Source organism: Ricinus communis, chromosome 6 (assembly GCF_019578655.1).
Source record: "Ricinus communis isolate WT05 ecotype wild-type chromosome 6, ASM1957865v1, whole genome shotgun sequence".
In the NCBI taxonomy this organism is placed as follows: Eukaryota; Viridiplantae; Streptophyta; class Magnoliopsida; order Malpighiales; family Euphorbiaceae; genus Ricinus; species Ricinus communis.
In genome coordinates this window covers 14,902,037-14,920,275 of record NC_063261.1, presented here as the reverse complement: position 1 = coordinate 14,920,275, position 18,239 = coordinate 14,902,037, and the positions used below count along the sequence as shown (strand labels likewise).

The window sequence follows — 18,239 nt, the reverse complement described above, 5'->3', positions numbered from 1 at the left end:
AAATTACCATGACCATAATATAACTGATTATGTTGAGAAAGAATAAGAAAAATAAACACAAAATTTGAGTCAACCTGAGGACAAACATTTTCAGAGAGAAAAGCTCACATTCAATCAAATTATAACAGAAAAAAGAAGAAGAAAAGATCAGAAGCCATATTCGCCCTCCACATCATATCATCATTTACAGTTGCATTCTTCAACACTCTTGAATGGAAAACCTTTCAGTCAAATGTAATGGAATTTTTATGGAATAACTTCTGAACAACCTCCAGGAACATTATCTATATCCTTCCATGTCAGCATATGCTTTACTTGAAGCTATCGAGTTAGGTGGACTTGGTAGCAGAAACTTACTAATGGCAAGAAGGAAAATTAAATGTAGAGCACCAAACTGCAAAACTTCAACACAAGATTAACCAAGATGAAATCAGCAGAAAGAAAATATATTGTTATAGGTTTACCTTGGTTCTTGATCACAAAACTTGTGATTGGTAATGATCAGTTGAAATTCAGAGCATTTGGGAATAATTGATAGATACCATGCCATCTTGTGTTCAGAATAAATATACTGTCTTCAAATGAAATTCTGAAAACAATTATAGTATATTTACATCATTTTAGGAATCTTCTCGTCCCTTACCTGCCCCCTCACTCCCACAAAAAGATGCTGGGAGCTAACAAGAATAATCGTTACCCTTCAAGCGTTTCTGCTCATATACAAAAAATAATGACCAAGAAAAGTAGAGGTTGCTTTTCCTTTATAAGGGTTCGTGTGAGTTGCAAAGGCTCGTGTGAGTTGCAAAGGCTTGCCTCTACCCTAACTTTTTCTCTGATTCTTTCTTGTCAACTTTTTCTTTTGATTTTAACTCATCATTTTCAAAAGGTAAAACAACTACAGGGGCTGCAGGCAGAGTGTCCCAACGCTCCTTCAATAAGGTCATGAACTTCTTAACCATTTCCCTCCGGAACTCGAGCTCCCGAGTGAAGAAATCAAAGAGTAGAAAAGCAGCAACATACTTGAAAGGGATAATGAGAAGAATGGTAGCAGAAGCGAACAACATCAAGGCAACCTCAGTTGTAATCTGATAGATAAAACAAATCTTTAGACATACAGTCATACTAGAAAAGCAAATATTGAAAAACAACCTAATTCAAATTCTCAAGAGGCACTGCAACAGAATTTGAAGCTCTCAAACTAACTGATTATCAACATAGTGGATCAACCTAATGGAATGCCCTCATCTAATATTTCCTGGATTTCAGAAGCCAAGCTCCTAGAATATCTGTCAAAACCATTATAAGTTCAGATGCCTTCAATTCTACCAATCTACGATGGTCTACTGGATTTCAAGCAAAATAAAAGAAGTCAAGAAAAAAAGTGACTATTCAAAATTGGAAGTGAAAAGGAACATTTGAAGTAACAGAAAGGATTCAATCATCTGAACAGGGGGCCCTTTTCTACACAATCAATTGAAATAACAGAACAGATAAAGGTTCCCACTAGTACCTATCTACTCTAAGAAATTGAGCTGGCTTTCTAACTAGCTAGAATCCAACCCTTGCCACACTGCCTTCCAAATCATTTCATTGTCAGTGTTCTGCTCCAGAGATTCAATCTCTGCTAGAATATAAGCTGAGGCTAAAACTGGGCCAAGGATTCAAACTGCCTTCCTCTCGCATCAACAGTTTATGGACAGAAAGATTGATAGTTTTCAGTGTTCAACAAAAGAAGAGAAATCCCAATAGAAGTCTTATAATTTACAGATTTCAACAATTTCTTTTCAAGAGTACAAGAACATACCTGAGGATGGCCAGAGAAAACAATTGTACGTATTTTTAAAAGGGCAACGTTGAGATTCTGGAGATAGTCTTCCACATCACGCATGGCATCTTTTACTGCTATAATCTTTTGAATGGTGTTTGAAGGTGGTTGATCACGGATGGTCACTTTTCCGAAAGATCTACCCAAGCGACCTTGCTCTTTAAGCCCCTTTAGTGTTAGCATTCCAGCTGCCAAAACCATCAACACCATCGGGAATACATAAGGCAACAAATTCCTGGAAAAAAAAAAACAATGTTATAGCTCAGATTCTAGTAGTATAAGGAATATGAATAAATTGTTCTTTAAAGAAAAGGAGCCTGGCAGTCGCCGTGATCATGTCATTCTTCCATGCCTCTCATGCCCAGCCACTACTATGTCATAGCGCAACCAGGATATCACACGATTCAATGTCAAAGTTGCTCCACTTTGCTGATGTCTTCCTTTTGGTGATTTAGCTAATGCTCACCGCCTGGTTGATCAATTGCGCCAACCAATCGCTTTCTTTATAATACCATAATACATAGCTTTGCTAAAAGCTCATATGCTTCTTACTTTGTCCATTTATTTAATCAAATGAGGCATAATTGTGTTGACCCATATGAATTACTTTTAATTTCTTGATGAAAATTGTGGTCTAGAGTGCATAAAGTTCATGGCTTTCCTTTAATTTTGGTGCTGATGACAAACACGATTTGGTGTTTAAAGGGTTGGTTTTGTTCTCATTCATTTGTCCAAAATTCATCAATTCAGTTGTATTCAGTGTAGGATAGTCCAGCAATAGCCTGGAGAGTTTTTTATGAGATAAGACTGGATGTTTGTATCATTTGCTTTTGGCTTATGTGAGAGCTAGAGAATTAGAGCTTGCTAGGAGGGAACCTGTGGATGATAAGCCAGACAAAGATGTGGCTTCTAGGACTGCGAAGGTTTTTAGGTATTCAAAAGCAAGCATTTAAAAAAGGCACTAGAGTAGTTTTCGGAGACAAGTGATGTAAAGGCCAGATGAAATCACTATAGTGCCTTCCAAGTTACTGATGACCAAGGTTATTTTCTTCTTGGTTATGTATAGGTTTAATGCCTCTGCAATGTTATGGTTTTCTTGAAAAGTAAGGGATTGTGTTTGGGTGAGGAGTTCAGTGGTTTTGCAATTTGTTTGCTTGTGTTGGCTTGCAGTTTTTTCTACACATGTATGCTCACTCACACGAATGTGATAGGGATGAATGTTCGAAAGTAAGGGCATGTGTTTGTTTAAATGCTCATATGAATATTTGTTAACTTTTCCTCAATTTTAATTTAATTTAGAGATAAAAGCCACATTATCTCACTAGTAGGCAAATGTATCTCCATCTGAACATATGATAAAATTATTATGAATTGAATATTAATTAGCTAAAATTAGAAGTTTGTGATATAATTGAAAAAAGGTGCACAGATCATGAATTCTTATGTAGCTAACCTTTAATTAAAAACCTATAAAACTAGTTTTACAAGTGGCTGGAAAATGTGCAAGTGTTAAATTAATCCGAGTCATAATAGAACCACAATAATGAAACCTCGAACTAAGTTTGAAGACCCCTTGAGTAAGAACATTGTATCATTACTTATTAACTGAATAAATAACATCAGTAAAAATTCAATGAAAGCTGTGTCATTGGAGAGTCTACCTGAAAATAATTGAATATGCAAATGCAAGAAATGAGACAGTCAGATGTGGCTCCTCCCAGCGTCTCAGTTTCTCGAAATTCCTAGTAATAATAGTCAGTGGAAGCATCAATTCCTGCATCAAGGGAAAAAGCAAATTCATTGTGTAGCTACCAGTTAAAAACTGAAAACAACAATAAACACTTTCCACACATCTAAAAAACTGATTATAGTTACCAATAAGAAATTTAAGGAATGCAACAAATTATTGAGCTTCAATAATATTTAAAAAATTTAATACACAATGTAAATTCACATAAATGCTATTTTAGTCTTTGCACTTCATTTGAATGCCAGCCAATCTTGAAAGAGAAGTTCAGGGAAGTACAAGATCATGGATTCTCAAAATGTTTCTTGACCAAGCGACACATGCAGATCATATTTAGCGAAAACTGCTCAGAAGAAAAAGAGACAAGGGAAAAGAGATAAAGAGGCAAACCTTGAAAAGATCAATATTACTTGGTATCCCTTTTAACATTGCGGCATCAATTGTTGCTTGAGTCTTCTCAACCACCTGACATTTTTCTTTGCATGTCATTGTTGCCCTCTCTACAAGAGTCACGTCAGCCACAACAAGATTTTTACTTAATACAACCCCTTTCTTTACTGAGGAGTTCTTCCAGAAGTTAGTGGAAGCATTGGATGCCCAAGATGGAGACTTCATCCACTTCTGCAAATACACACTCCCGTCTATGTCAAACACATGATTACTAATTTCTAACCCATCAGAAGGTCTGGCTCCTTGTGCTGGTTGATACTCTGCCTCGGTAAATCTTTTAATTAATGGTCCACTCCAGTAATTTACAGCAAGAGTTTGGTAAACAATGTCACCATATGGTGCCTTTTGCAAATATGAGAATTGGACAAGTTTGGTAGGATCATCTAGCAACTTCCGCATAAATTGAAGGGCCTGAAGTCTAGCAATACTATTCATGGCACTAGTAATAGCCCTTTCCTTTCCTTTCTGGGCACCATAGACTTGAGATTTTGACTGATCACCTTCTTCAGGTCCAAACTCACTCATAAACTTGTGCAAGGAAATAACTTCATTAATGAATGCATGCCAGACATCTCTTCTTGAGTCAGAACCCAAGTCAACAAATTCTAGCACCCATGTCTCTGACCTAAACAAGGAATTCATAATTGCACATGCAAATGTACCAAAGATATTAGAGGGAAGCTAAATGGAGAGCAGAAAGATAGTATGTAAGCAACCCAAAATAAAAATTGTAACCAATAAGAAGTGCTAAGCCTAAATGTGTCAGACCAATCTTGATATATATGAGAGTTTCAACTAGACATCTTAGCATAAACATGATGAGCACAATAACATAAGCATTTGGGCTACTTGGCATTCATATCGCTGCTTTTGATTAAGAATGTGGACAAGCTTTATTACAGATAAACCACTAAACTAAATATTGAAAACATGGTCTGGCTGCATTTTGTGTTACTATACTTTGTGGGAAAAAAAAAAGGAGAAAGGAAATGCATTGACCTAATTTTGGCACACAAATATGTAATAAGGTAATTTTAGCTTATTTTATTATCAGTTATACAACAGTAGATCCTCCTAAAGTGCAGATTCAAATAAAAACTGACTTGGTCACTTTAAACAGCCACAATGCCCCAATGTTAAGGATCACTAGCTGAAGAACTTTTTTTCCATTATTAATAGATTTAAATTTTTCATACTTGAACTCCTATTTTATTTTTGACAAATCTTACAGTCTGCATGAGCATGATTCAGGCTAGAAACTATCGACCAACAAAAGATCAGACAGTTATAAGACTAGCTGCCAGACATATATAGCACAAAAAATGTGGCAATTTGAATTTTTCTAAATAAATTCAACCCTTCCCCTCCAATGATTGAAATTCTGCACAGGCTAGTTTAGTACAAAAAATTCTTTAATCAAAAGTTTGTACGGGCTAGTTTAGTTCAAGAAACTCTTCAATCAAATGGAAACTAACCACTAATATGTGTTCTTTGCTCGACTGTTGTTTGTCTCCTCTAACATACTGAAACGATAATGATATTTCATTTCTGTATTACTTTATCCTAGTTTCCTTGGACATACAAAATGAATGAGGCTATTTATCAATGCATTCGTACAGGCACTGAAAACAACTTCGGTAATCCTCAAGAGATGGGTTTTGAAAGTTCACTCACTCAGGACCAGATGAAATGGATACTGCAGAATCAAAAATTACGGAGCCCAAGGGTCCAACTTTTGTCTTCTCCACCTGTAATCCATTTCTAGTAAGATCGAACCTTCGAGCTTCCTTCTGCCCAAGCAAGCCAACTGCCTGCAAGGCAGGTATGATTACAGTACACATGATAAGCAATGAAATAAATCTAATCAAACAAAGATAAAGAATTCTCCACTAGCACATTATAGCCTTTTTATCAGACACTCGAAGAATTTTGCAAAAACGAATACCAAAATGCATTTGCAATCAGGTAAAAAGATTGTTTGCCAGGTCCTATGTGGCCTTTACCAGGTTCACAATACATTAAGAGAACAAGAGCTTATCATTTTAAGAATTATGCTGCTATAACCAAAACAGAAATGACAGATATATCGAAATTTCAAATGCTGTATATGATAAAACAGGACACGCATGAATCAGTAGGTCAAAAGCAATTATGAATAAAAGGTTTCCAACCATGTGTATAACCAAAACATGGGAATGACAGAAAATAAAATAATGAAGGAAACAGAATACATTATAAAACCAAACCATATCATATTCACTTGAAATTTTAATTAACCTTTTTATAACTGCATTACTAATATAAACACAAGCAAAAAAGCATCCAGAAAACTTCTGAATTTAGCATTTAAGTTTAGTAATTTACATTAATAAGCTGCTTCAACAATGAAACACAGTATCATTTTCTCACAGGTAATAAGATGAAATAAATAATAAGAGCCTAAAGAACAAATAACCGCTATATTTCCATTCATATATGCGAAGTCTGGGCAGATCAACATAACAAAATATTTATGTAGCATGGCTCAGAAAAACGTTTATGGATGTCTTGTTGAGAACTATATAGATTTCAGGATCAGGCTGAAGAAAAACCCAAGAAATCATCGTAAAAAAAGCTCATAGAAGGAGAAACTTATTTGTAGAAATGTTAAATTTAAAGTCAGTTCCAAGCTTCACCATTCAACCAAAGTTCCACTTCACAAGTGGAGAGAGTAAACATGAACCCAAATTAGTGATAGGAGGAAAAATTAAGTAAAAGAACATAACACATGCAACATTTTGAAAAAGTAAATATCATTCGGTACAAAAAGAAGAGCACATAATGAACTGACGCAATTTAGTTAAGATCAGGTTGTTTCCACTCCTAACCATTTCTGCATGCTTTTATACCTAAAATGCATCACAGCTATGCTCTCAATCAGACAATTTTGAAACTTTTAAAGGAAAAGACCTTTTAAATTGGTATCCATTTGTTGCTTAATTAGTTGACTAATCAATAAAAATTATTATCATGTGATTATGATGAATCAATGGAAAACAGAAGATCATTATATTATCCACCAAAACTTTTCAGTAAACCTCTGAAAATGCTTGTAGTTTGTCAGCAATTATATCAGGGATTTCATATACATAGCAATACCAGACTCAACATGAAATGACGAACAGCAGAAGGAACACCTACCTCAAAATAAAGTGCTCTATCAGTTAAAAAGACTTTTCCTGGCCATGCCATGTTCTTCTCCCATTTTAGGACAGGACGCTTCCTGCTGGAAGCAATGCATAAAATTTGCTCCTTTGAAAGGTTAGGACGATCACGAGCCTGGTATGATCTACGTCCTTTATGCACTCTACACTAAAAATCAGTAGGAATTCAGCTCTCCAGAATACATGGATTGGAAGAAAATTCATTATCCATCAAAGATACCAGTCATTGATAATGAGAGAGGAAAGCAAGAAGACAAGAACAGAACAAAAGTGAGAGGAAGGAAGAAAGGAGAGAGAGAGTTGAGAGTTGAGAGTTGAGAGTTGAGAGCATTTGTGAAACTATTATCCCAACAGTCTTTTCACATCCAGCAGATGGAAGAAAAGAATTGAAATATAATACAAACAGTAACAACATACAAATCATAAGTATAAACAATCCCAACTTGTGGCTTTCCAACAGATGACATATAATTCATAACCTTCAACAATCTCCTCCAGTGACTTACTTCATTGTTTGGTCTATAACTTCCCCTTTTTATTAGAATTATCACTAGAAAGTCAAATTCTTTTTCACAATTGAGTAAATAAACGTATGACCCATCGTCTAACGTAGTACATATCAGTTCACCTCATGATCACAAAGGAAATCCATATCATGTGATTTCATGTGAAAACTATCAGAAGACCATTAAACATAATATAAATCATATAAAGGATACCATGAATCTTACTTGAGAAGTTCGTTAATATAAGTTAACCACAAGCCCAACGAGATTCCTTCTACATCTCCAGCAAGAGCCCTGAAAAGGTTATGTGCTGTGGGGCGATCAGCCACACCGGAAATAGCAGGAGCAATGCGTACAAAAGCCTCTTCTCGTACAAGCTTTCCCTTCAGTGCCAACAAGAAATAAATTTATTTTTGAACCAATCTTCTACCATCTCAAATATAACCATAATTGAGCAAGTAGTAATTTCCATCCTGTAATCTGTTTTTCTCATGATGTTTTCAGACCAAACCACTGAAGAGAGGTTTCAAACAATGGTCATTACTTGCACACTATCTCTCTCAGGGTCCCCCACATTAGATGAAATTAAGACGCTGTTAAATTTAGTTGAGTTGGCAAAAGCTGTTCTTTGGCTTTATCATCTCCATTGTTGGCTCCACATTAGCCACAAATTCCCACATATTTTGGTGGAATAATGTGTCCTGCATTAGTTTAAAGCAGTTCCACATATTGGCATGGAGTCACTTTTGACCAAGTACTTGACTGAAATATTTATCTGGTAGAGCATACTTAACCTTGACTATAGCAGGTTGTGGCTTGATGTTTAAACACTGGCCCATGAAATTCAGAATGCTCATTGAAGTTCACACATATTCAACACTAAATACAGTCATGACATTTAATCCAACAACAATCCACAGTAGATTACATACTTAGCTGCAGTTTGATTCAATAAATTAACACATAACTTGAAGCCGAAGTGGGCTCCTGTCCTGTCCTTATCCAAAAATTTTAATGATACAATCATGCTGAATTTCAATTACATCATTGCCCTTCTCAATTCCTATTAAATAAAATGTTCCTACAATTCAATTCGTTAATTACTTGGTAGGAGCATCATAATATAGTCAGGTATAGCCCATCAGCTGAGCCATCTAAGACGCAATATGCCACACTTGTGCTATCCCAGTGAAGTAGTAGAGCAGGATTTAATTTATACTTTCTATATATAAAGGAAGTTGATGCCATAATCTTAGTTGTCCTCAATCATCACAAATTGATTATTCCAAAGGCACCCATATATGAATTTGCATTTTCTTTTCAACAATTTGAAGGTGTTTAATTAGATTAAGAAACAAAACCATCAATGCAATAATAAAAGTTAGAAATTCTAATTCACTATGCTACAAGTATTTTTCCAGAAAGATTACAAATCTGAAAAGTGAACCTGAAGCGAAGCCTTTTCAGTCCCATCTTCTTTGCGGTAAGGATTCTCCCATGCAAGCATTGTTATGAAAATTAGTTGCTGGAATGCTGGTTCCTGTAAATATACCATTTTGTCTCGTAGAATGAAACAAATAAATACTCGACATGCTTAAAAACCAACAAACATTCAAATAAAAAGTTCAGGTATCAGATAATTAAACTAATAAAGTTCAGAAACAAGAAGCGAATCAATATATTTAGAAGCCTGAAGTGCACGTTATTAACCAAAAAAATCCAAACCTTTAATCAAATTTGGCATTATGGTCAATCCTTTAAACTTTTCCAACCACATACGTAACCTTCCAAATTAGAGTCAATTATAGCCAAGTTAGATGGAAAACTACCAAAAGCTCTCAAATTGATGGCGCAGCATACATCATATTCATAAAAATATACATTAGTACATATACAGGATAGGAGGAAAGAGTAGAGAAGAAAGATGTAGCGGGATATTTCAAATAAATTATGAAACATAAGTATCAATTCCTTTCAGCTTTTACACTTGAATATAAAATATGGTTTTGAATAAAACCAATGCCTTATTAGCAATTTGATGATTTTAGCATTCTCCCTTCTAAGCTTGGCTATAATTGAGATTACTGTGAAATATTGTGTATAAGATTTAAAAAAATTAAAGGAATTCACTACGGCTGCAAATTGCATCAAAGTTTTACATTGGCTTGACTTAACTCCTTCAAGGACATCTACTCTTACATGCATAGAAATAAAACTGATATTAAAATCCACAAACCTTGAGGCAGGGATGGATAGCAGAGCTATCCCTTGACAGGAACCTAAAGCAGCAATACTCCACCAAATTACGGGCATCACTATAAACAGGTTCAGCAACAAGTGCTTTAAATATCTTCTGCATCTTATAGCCAGTCAATCCATTCATCCTGCAAGTCTTATTCCAGGGGTCAAAATGAAATTCTTTCATCAGTCCTATGGGTATGCTATTAAGTATCATCCTAATGAAAATCATTTTCACGGCACATCCATCCTAGTATAGTAATCAGAACAAGTAGGAGGCCTATATAGTTTTCAATTAGCCAAAATAACTGAACTAAGTTTTCACTTGCTAACAGCAACAGTACAGTAAAACAGTATCAACTACGTAACACCAGCTAAACCATCCAAGTGACTTGCCCACTTGGAAAATTTGGATGCAGATCTTTGGCTAAGATTAAGAGAGGAACTAACATAGTACAAGACTGAAGAAGATTAATTATCTCCAATTAGTCATTTGTAATTTAAACTCAAACTTAGCCTCAATCCCATAGTAGTAGGGACAGCTACAACGATCTTCATAATCGTTTTGCTGGTAAAGGTCCATGACTAACAAAACATCATCTTGCTTTCTGAAAGTTATTTCCGCTTCTTACACTATTTTTTTATCAGCATAATTGATTATTTCCACTTCTTACAGTAGTTTTTTTATCAGCATAATTGATACGTTTCATTCAACATAACAAGTCATTCTCACAAAGGGAATATCAGTTTTCACATATGAAGTAATTACATAAAATAGAATGATAAAAGAATTTCAGACCAGAATAACCAAACAGATGGACAATTTTACCTGCTAAACTGCTCAATAGATACTACAGCAGCTAATGAGAGAACTCCATTTGGTGTCCTACTATGAATTGTCTGCTCTCCCATAAATATTTCCTCCAATTCTGGAGCATCAAATGCATTATCAGGATCTGGCTTCCCAGTGTTGCCAGATTTTACCAGTGGCATGGTCACATCATTTAAAAGATCTTGAGTCTTAGACAGCCAAAAACTGAATCTTTCTTGAACCGCCTCTATCAAGAGATAGTTGATGGTCAAATAGATCAAAGACACAACAGAAACAATTGTATACTTTTACATTTTTCATGAAGTCATCAGAATCTTTTGAACTAAAACACGTAATAATGCATGCAAATCTATAGACTTGGAGATCACTTCATACTCACGTAAATATAAACACATCCGGATCAAGGTCATTGTTCTAGACACTTCAGCATTATTAAAATTAAGATAATTCATTTCATTTACATGTGAACTCCATTTTCTGAAATCATTAATGCACAACCGCAGTGAAAGTATTTAGTTCTGGATTATCCACTTTATAGAAATATAAACAAGTACATGTCTATGTTCTAGATCGTTCCATGTTCTTAAATGATATGCACCATTTTCATTTAAACCTATACTCTAATTTTCTAGAAGCATTCAAACAGACTCAAAGTTCTATGTGATCATGAGGTTCTTGTTCTAGACTGTGAAACATCTAGAAAACAGCAATTAGCCATCTGTAAATGAGTACTGACCAATAAAAAGAACAGGGATAATCAGAAAAACAGAACCCTTGCAGCTACGCTAACTTTGGGACTAAAGTTTAATAGAGTTCAGTTACATATACACATATATATACATACACAGCATAACACAGTGCTGAATAGAAGTCCCAAGATCAATAAATATCTATCTTTTCGGTTCTAATTAAAAAAAAAAATTTGGTCGAAAGGTTCTAATTAGAATTACTTAAGAAACTAGTGTCTGCACAAAGAATTGATCCCCTTTCAGTGTTCTCTCAATTGTCACCTTGACCAATACTTAAATAGACAACTAAACCAACTTTTTACTGTCAAATTTGTCATGGGGACAATATCCCCTTCTGGGTTCTGATATATAACCTCAAGAACCTTCCTTTTTCCTTAGTAATTATTGATTTTGGTCCATCTCTCCTTAGTAATTGTTGTTCTTTTGTCCATTCAACCCTTTATTCATCTAAATTCCACAAATCTCTACTACTTACTTTTACTAATCCTTTGAGAAGTACATGAAATTCAAGAAAAGCACCAAGCTTTTCTACCAAAAGAAATTAAAAGAAAAAAATCTTACTAGTATCAATATCCCTAAGCTTCCATCCATCTCCAAGAGATTGACCCACAAGCTTAAACCTCAACCTGCGGTCAGTGGAATTGAATACAGAGTACCCAAAATTGCAAAAGTTCCTCTGGAACAAAATTAAAGAACTGGGTATAGTTGGTATTGATGCTTTAGAGTGTGTAGAAGGGAGTTTTGATAGCATTTTGTGTATCTTTTGGGATATTCAAGATTCAAGCTTCGAGTTCATGATAATAATTGGAATTATTCAGAGAAAGCAGGAGGAGGAAGGAAAGAAAGTAACGGAAGTAAAGAGTTGCAAAGAGACAAAAGTTAGAGAAGAGAAAGCGGAAGCGAGTTTAGCCATGTGTTTCTTTTCTTTGAGTAATGATTTCACACGCTTTCGGAATTTTTTGATACTTGTTATCTTTTTTATAAGTGTCTATCAAATGATAGTTAAAATTGCATGTGGCTTGAATTTTTACTAAGCTAGTAGAACTCAATTAAATATTTATTGACAAATTATATATATTCTAATTATGGAATTAATTTTAAATTCATATCTAGTGGAAAAATTTATTATATTTTATAATTGAAAAAAATATTTTATTAATAAAATCTTATTTAAATTATTATAATTTATAATATAAACTAAATAATTAATAAAACACTTCCTACAAAATAATTAATAAAATATATATATTAAATAGTTTCTATTAATATTAGTTTGTTTCTCAAATATAATTATTATAATTATCATACCATGTATAAAAGTAGACATGGTGGCAATAAAATCGATCAGTTTTGATTCACAATTTTAATTTTGATCGATTCCAACCAATTTAGAAATAACAAATGATGGTTTCGGTTTCAACTGACGAGGAATCAGTCCTCGATTCCAGACTGATTCGAGCCTGATTTCATTTTTAATCAGTCTAGTTCTAAATCAAATCTACATTATAGTATATTCATAAATCTGAATTTTTATAGTTAAAATAAAAAATATCATAAAAGGTATAAAAATTAAAATTAATTATTTTTAGCATAAAGTATATTTCACAAGGAGGTAAAGAATTGTAGATCGTATATGCCATAAATAGAAAGACATCCATGACTGACTACTAATTTATTTACGTAACTTATAAATTCTTGATCTAAATGTTAAAAATTAATATAAATAATAGTAGAATATATAAAATGTAAAAAAAATCATAATTAAAATTTAATTTCATTAACAATATAAAATATATATAAATAAATAAAATTAATTATTCATTAATAATTAAATATTTTAACAATAAAATTACATAAAAATAAAAATAAAGTATAGAAGGATGTAGAAGAAAAAACCAAAGTTGATATGGTTTAAAAGAAATTTATATGACTTTAATACAGTCTTATTAAGATAGTGTTCTTCTTTTCTTTTTTAAGGTCGTTTCTAGATAAAAATTATTAAAAAAATAAAAATATATAATGTTTGGTCTTTTTTCTACAAGTAATAAATAAAAAAGAATAAAAATCACTTTAAAAAGATGTTATAAATCAATGAAAATTTTAGATTAAATGAGTAAAGATAAACAATTAAATTAGCAAAGAAATTTAAAAAATAAAGAACACAAAATTCATAAATAAACTCAAACTAGTAAATAAAGAAAAGCAAATAAAAAAGAAACATATCAAATAAATAATTAAATTGTAAAATAAGATTTTGTGATATAGCAAGAAATATCATAAGAAATAAAATAAAATGACATATAAATTTCATATAAAAATTAAAATTTGAAAGTTGTATTATTAAAATTGTAAAAGAAGAGAGAAAAGAAATATCTTTTATAAATTAGTATTTATAAAAGAATGACAAATGTCATTTTCTAGTAATTCCACATAGCAGTTATGGTTAAATCATTCTCTTATATATATATTTCATAATATTTTCTAAATTTTTATAATAATTGCTTATTAAATTTATTAAATCTATTAAACTTTCTATTATATATCTCTTTGTGAATCAATCAATTAAACTTAATAATCTCAATTTGGGTGACTTATCTAATTTTAACTCTCCTTTGCCTTGTTTATGTTGTGATAAATTATAATCATACTATATATACAAATGCGAAGGAAGTAGCATATATATTTACTAATATAATTTTATTAATTTTTGATTAATTAGTTTAATTTAGTCATTTATAATTTAATATATAATATTTTTAATTAATAATTTATTAATACAAGTCTACTTCTAAAAGTCTAACTCTATCAAGATTTTAAATTAACAAAAATTCTAGTTTTAGAAAATAGCATTTTAATTATATTTTTAACATTATGTTAACTAATTAACTATTTTTATTACACAATAATATTTAATTCTAATAGATAACATAATAACTATAATTTTTAATATTAATCATATATCAATCTAATAATCTAATATCAATGTAATAAGCAAGAAATTATAATAATATACTAATATAACACAGTAACAATAAAAATAAAAATATATATATTATATGTAATCTCCACAATTTTTATATGTATGCTTATAAGTATTCACAGTTTATTAAAATAAATATGTTGAAATTATATTATAAAACCGTTACATAAATTAATGGTGCAGAGAGTTCATCAAATAAGTTAAAAACATTATCAATTAAAGTAGATAGAAACATATCATTATAGTTTTATCAGGACAATAATAATAATAATAATAATAATAATAATAAAATAATAATAGTAATAGTGCTTTAACTGAATTATATCTAATACTATTTCTAACTAAAATACAATTTATAGAATTATATAAATTTATATACTTTATATAAATACTATATGGATGATTGTAGATTTATAGTGAAATTATACTAAATATATTTGTATTCATATAAATTATTATTAAAAATTAAAAAGACTATATAGATCTAAAATTTTTTTTGAAGAAATTATATATATTTATTTATTTATTTTCTAAATAATAAAGAAATCAAATAATTCATATTTACATATGATTTATGCGAGTAAAAGAAAAACTAGTAGATACAAAAGGCAAAACTTATCTTCGGATTTCCAACTTTTGGACTTTAGTTCACTCTTTTGTAGCATTTTCAAGATTCAATCTTTATTTTTTCTTTATCTTTATGCCTTGATCTAAACTTGCGGTGAGAGCTTCTATTCACCAAGCACATTATATATATATATATATAATTTTCATTATTCATTATTGGTTCATAAAAGTCACTTTAATTTTGAAATGGGATTACCCGTCTATGGAAATCAACCATTTACTTTTCCTTTTAAAGAATAAAAAGTTCATTTTTTATGAAAATCAAATTAAATCAATTATAAATAGTCAAACAAATTAAATAATAACTTAACATTTATATAAATATTATTTTATATATTTATTATATAAATAATTATAAATTAAATTAAATTTTTTAATTATAATAAATTATTATTACTATTGGTATCACAGTAAATAAATTTTATTTTCATTCTAAACATTTTTATTTTTATTCCTTTCCATTTTCATTCTAAACAGATCCTTAGTTAATTAAGTCCTTAAAGATTTTATTGTATTTTCAAAGAATTCCTAAACTATTAATTTTTTAATTTAAATCCTTATGTGAATACTTATTATTTTGAAAAGGGACGGTGTAAGTAGTAAATTGTGCCTTAACTTATCAGCGAGGTTCAAATTCAACTTCAAAATTAATCTTTTTGGCTCAATTATTACACATTTTCTAAATTGGTGGATTGCCCCAAATTTAGAAAAGTGAATTTCACACGGCTTATGAGCAAGTAAGCTATATTAATAAAATATAAAATAATTTTAAATTTAATTTCTTTTGTATCCTTAACTATTCTTTTTTTTTTTTTTCATTTCTTGGTGAAATTTTCTTCTTAAAAAATCAAAACTCATTACTTTGCAAACGCATAAAAAGATTGGATCATAAAAAAAATTGATTAATAATTTTGTAATAATAGTATTAGAGAAAAAAATTGAAAAAGAAAAAAGAAAGAGAAAATGTCATCATCACCGTCTCTTACTCCTTTGTAATTTCCATCTCCACTACCTACTCTTCATCCACCATCGCTGAAACCCTACTGTAATCATCAATTTCATTTTTCTTATATCATATTTCCACCACCACAAGTACCATCATCTTCCTCCACTACCTCGCTCGTCTCCCCATTGAACCTAACAACCAGAAAACATCAGCAACAACAACAACGGGCATAGTGACAACAACTATTCATAGTAGCAGCAACAACAATAAAATATACGCCACAATAATCCATCAAATTGGAATATATGGTGAAGAAGAAACAAAAATAGAAGTTGAACAAGTCAGAATATCAAATAAATAGAAGTAGAAACCAAACAATAACAGAAAAAGAAAATGACCTAAAATGAGTAATCAAAACAACCAGGTTTGTATCATTTATCAAGCAGACGCCATGAGCATGAGGGAGAAAGAAAAAGAGCAGATTGACAACGAAATCTTGTGGTGGATGGATGAGCTTGAGGAAACGACTGAGCTGCCTTGATGACGAGTAAAAGATTATGAGTGAGTAATGACAAAGTAATTGAATGTCTTGAAGCACAATACATAACTAAGATATGCATGCATGAGCTCCTTGTAACATAGAAATCATGTGTGATCAGTACCCTCGAAAGACTACATTATCAACTCTTTATTCAATAGCCATCTGGACAACAAACATAATCGCCTGCGCTTTAGCAATATCGATTGACCATGCATTACCACATGTTTTACGAGCCATGAATTTTGTCTCCAATAGAATTTCGGGCAACAACTTTGAGATCATATCCTCCTCTTGCAACCTGCCTTGCGTCTGAATTAATTTTGATTACTCCTGTATTTGGAGCTGACCATTGTTGTCTTACCTCGACAAAAATACCTTTTAGAGAAAGGTTCATTTAGAAAATCTCAATAATAATTTTATTTGCTAATGTAATGATCTCAGTTGTCTCCAACATTTTCTAATCAAAGATCATTAAATTTCTAGCAAATCAAATGCTCCATAAAACACCAAACAACAATGCCTTACCATCCGAATCCAAAAGATCAAGTGATTTCCATAACTAATCAACAACAAAAATATTTTGAACTTCTTGACGAGTGTAGACCCAAACCATTGTTAAACACTGTAATTAAATGTTTATTGTAAGGGTAGTATAGTTATTTCCATGTTAGAGTATAAATAGTCATCTTAATCTTTGTTTTTAGGTTAAGCTTACTTTGATATGTACAATATGTTATTCCTTCATTTGTAACTTGGTATCAGAGCAGTTGGGTCTTGGAAAATAAATTGTTTGTCTTCTTCTTGCTGCGTGCGTCTGCTGCTTTGCTACTGTTCTTTCTTTTGCTGCGTCTGAAAAATAGACTGCTGTGCATTTGCTCGTTCTTCCTCTTCTTTGCTGCGTGCATCTACTTCTTGTTGTTGGTTCTTGTTGCTGCGTGCATCTACTGTTCTCTTCTGCTGTTGCTTGCTGCGTCTGGAAAATAGGTTGCTGTGTGTCTGCTCGTTCTTCCTTTTCTTTGTTGTGTGCATCTGCTTCTTGCTGCTGGTTCTTGCTGTTGTGCGTCGACATTTCCACTTTGCACGCCACCTGCTCGACAAAACTCCCCTGTTAAATCTGTTGTGTAGACTGCTGTTCATGGCGTGTTGTTCAGTGGTACTCTTTGCATGCCACCTGCTCGACAAAATTCTTTGCTCTTCGACGTTGACAGACATAACATTATAAGGTTGGATTTTTTTGCTTGGTGATAGGTATTTTGTTGATAGGGGCTGTGGCTTAAATTTATTTGCTTGGTGGAAAATTATATATTGTGGTTTAATATTGATAAATGGTTATGGAACATAAGCAATCTGTAAAAGAGGCTTTGTAAGATTGTTATCAGTTTGTAAAAGTAGATTTGTTGCCCCTTCTTTGGAGTAATTGATTGTTGTTGATTTCCTTTCTTTTGTCTGTTTCGTATGGCTGAAGCTAGAGATGATTTGTTTCAAGCAGTTAGTGTTCAGTTGGATGGTAAGAATTATGTGTATTGGAGCTACGTGATGAAAAATTTCTTGAAAGGGAAACAAAAGTGGGGATATATTTCGGGTGCTTATATTAA

General features: G+C 31.9%; 1 protein-coding gene across 5 annotated transcripts; it reads right to left on the bottom strand.

Moving 5' to 3' along the window:
• Nucleotides 1–9: 9 nt before the first annotated feature.
• LOC8288402 lies at nucleotides 10–12,487 on the bottom strand. Of its 5 annotated transcripts, none has more exons than XR_001535925.3 (12): nucleotides 12,112–12,487; nucleotides 10,799–11,027; nucleotides 9,968–10,115; nucleotides 9,179–9,271; nucleotides 7,957–8,114; nucleotides 7,203–7,368; nucleotides 5,697–5,833; nucleotides 3,963–4,647; nucleotides 3,487–3,599; nucleotides 1,805–2,060; nucleotides 465–1,085; nucleotides 10–394 (listed from the first exon to the last, which is right to left on the bottom strand). XR_001535925.3 is itself a non-coding variant. In XM_015725026.3 (11 exons), exons 1-11 carry the CDS (start codon nucleotides 12,299–12,301, stop codon nucleotides 816–818), a joined length of 2,445 nt encoding a protein of 814 aa, XP_015580512.1. In that variant the 5' UTR covers nucleotides 12,302–12,487; the 3' UTR covers nucleotides 10–815. The 5 variants fall into 5 exon arrangements, 3 of the variants coding, with proteins under 3 accessions (XP_015580512.1, XP_048231628.1, XP_015580513.1); XR_001535926.3 differs by having other exon boundaries at nucleotides 10–356; XM_015725026.3 differs by having other exon boundaries at nucleotides 10–1,085.
• Nucleotides 12,488–18,239: the final 5,752 nt, after the last annotated feature.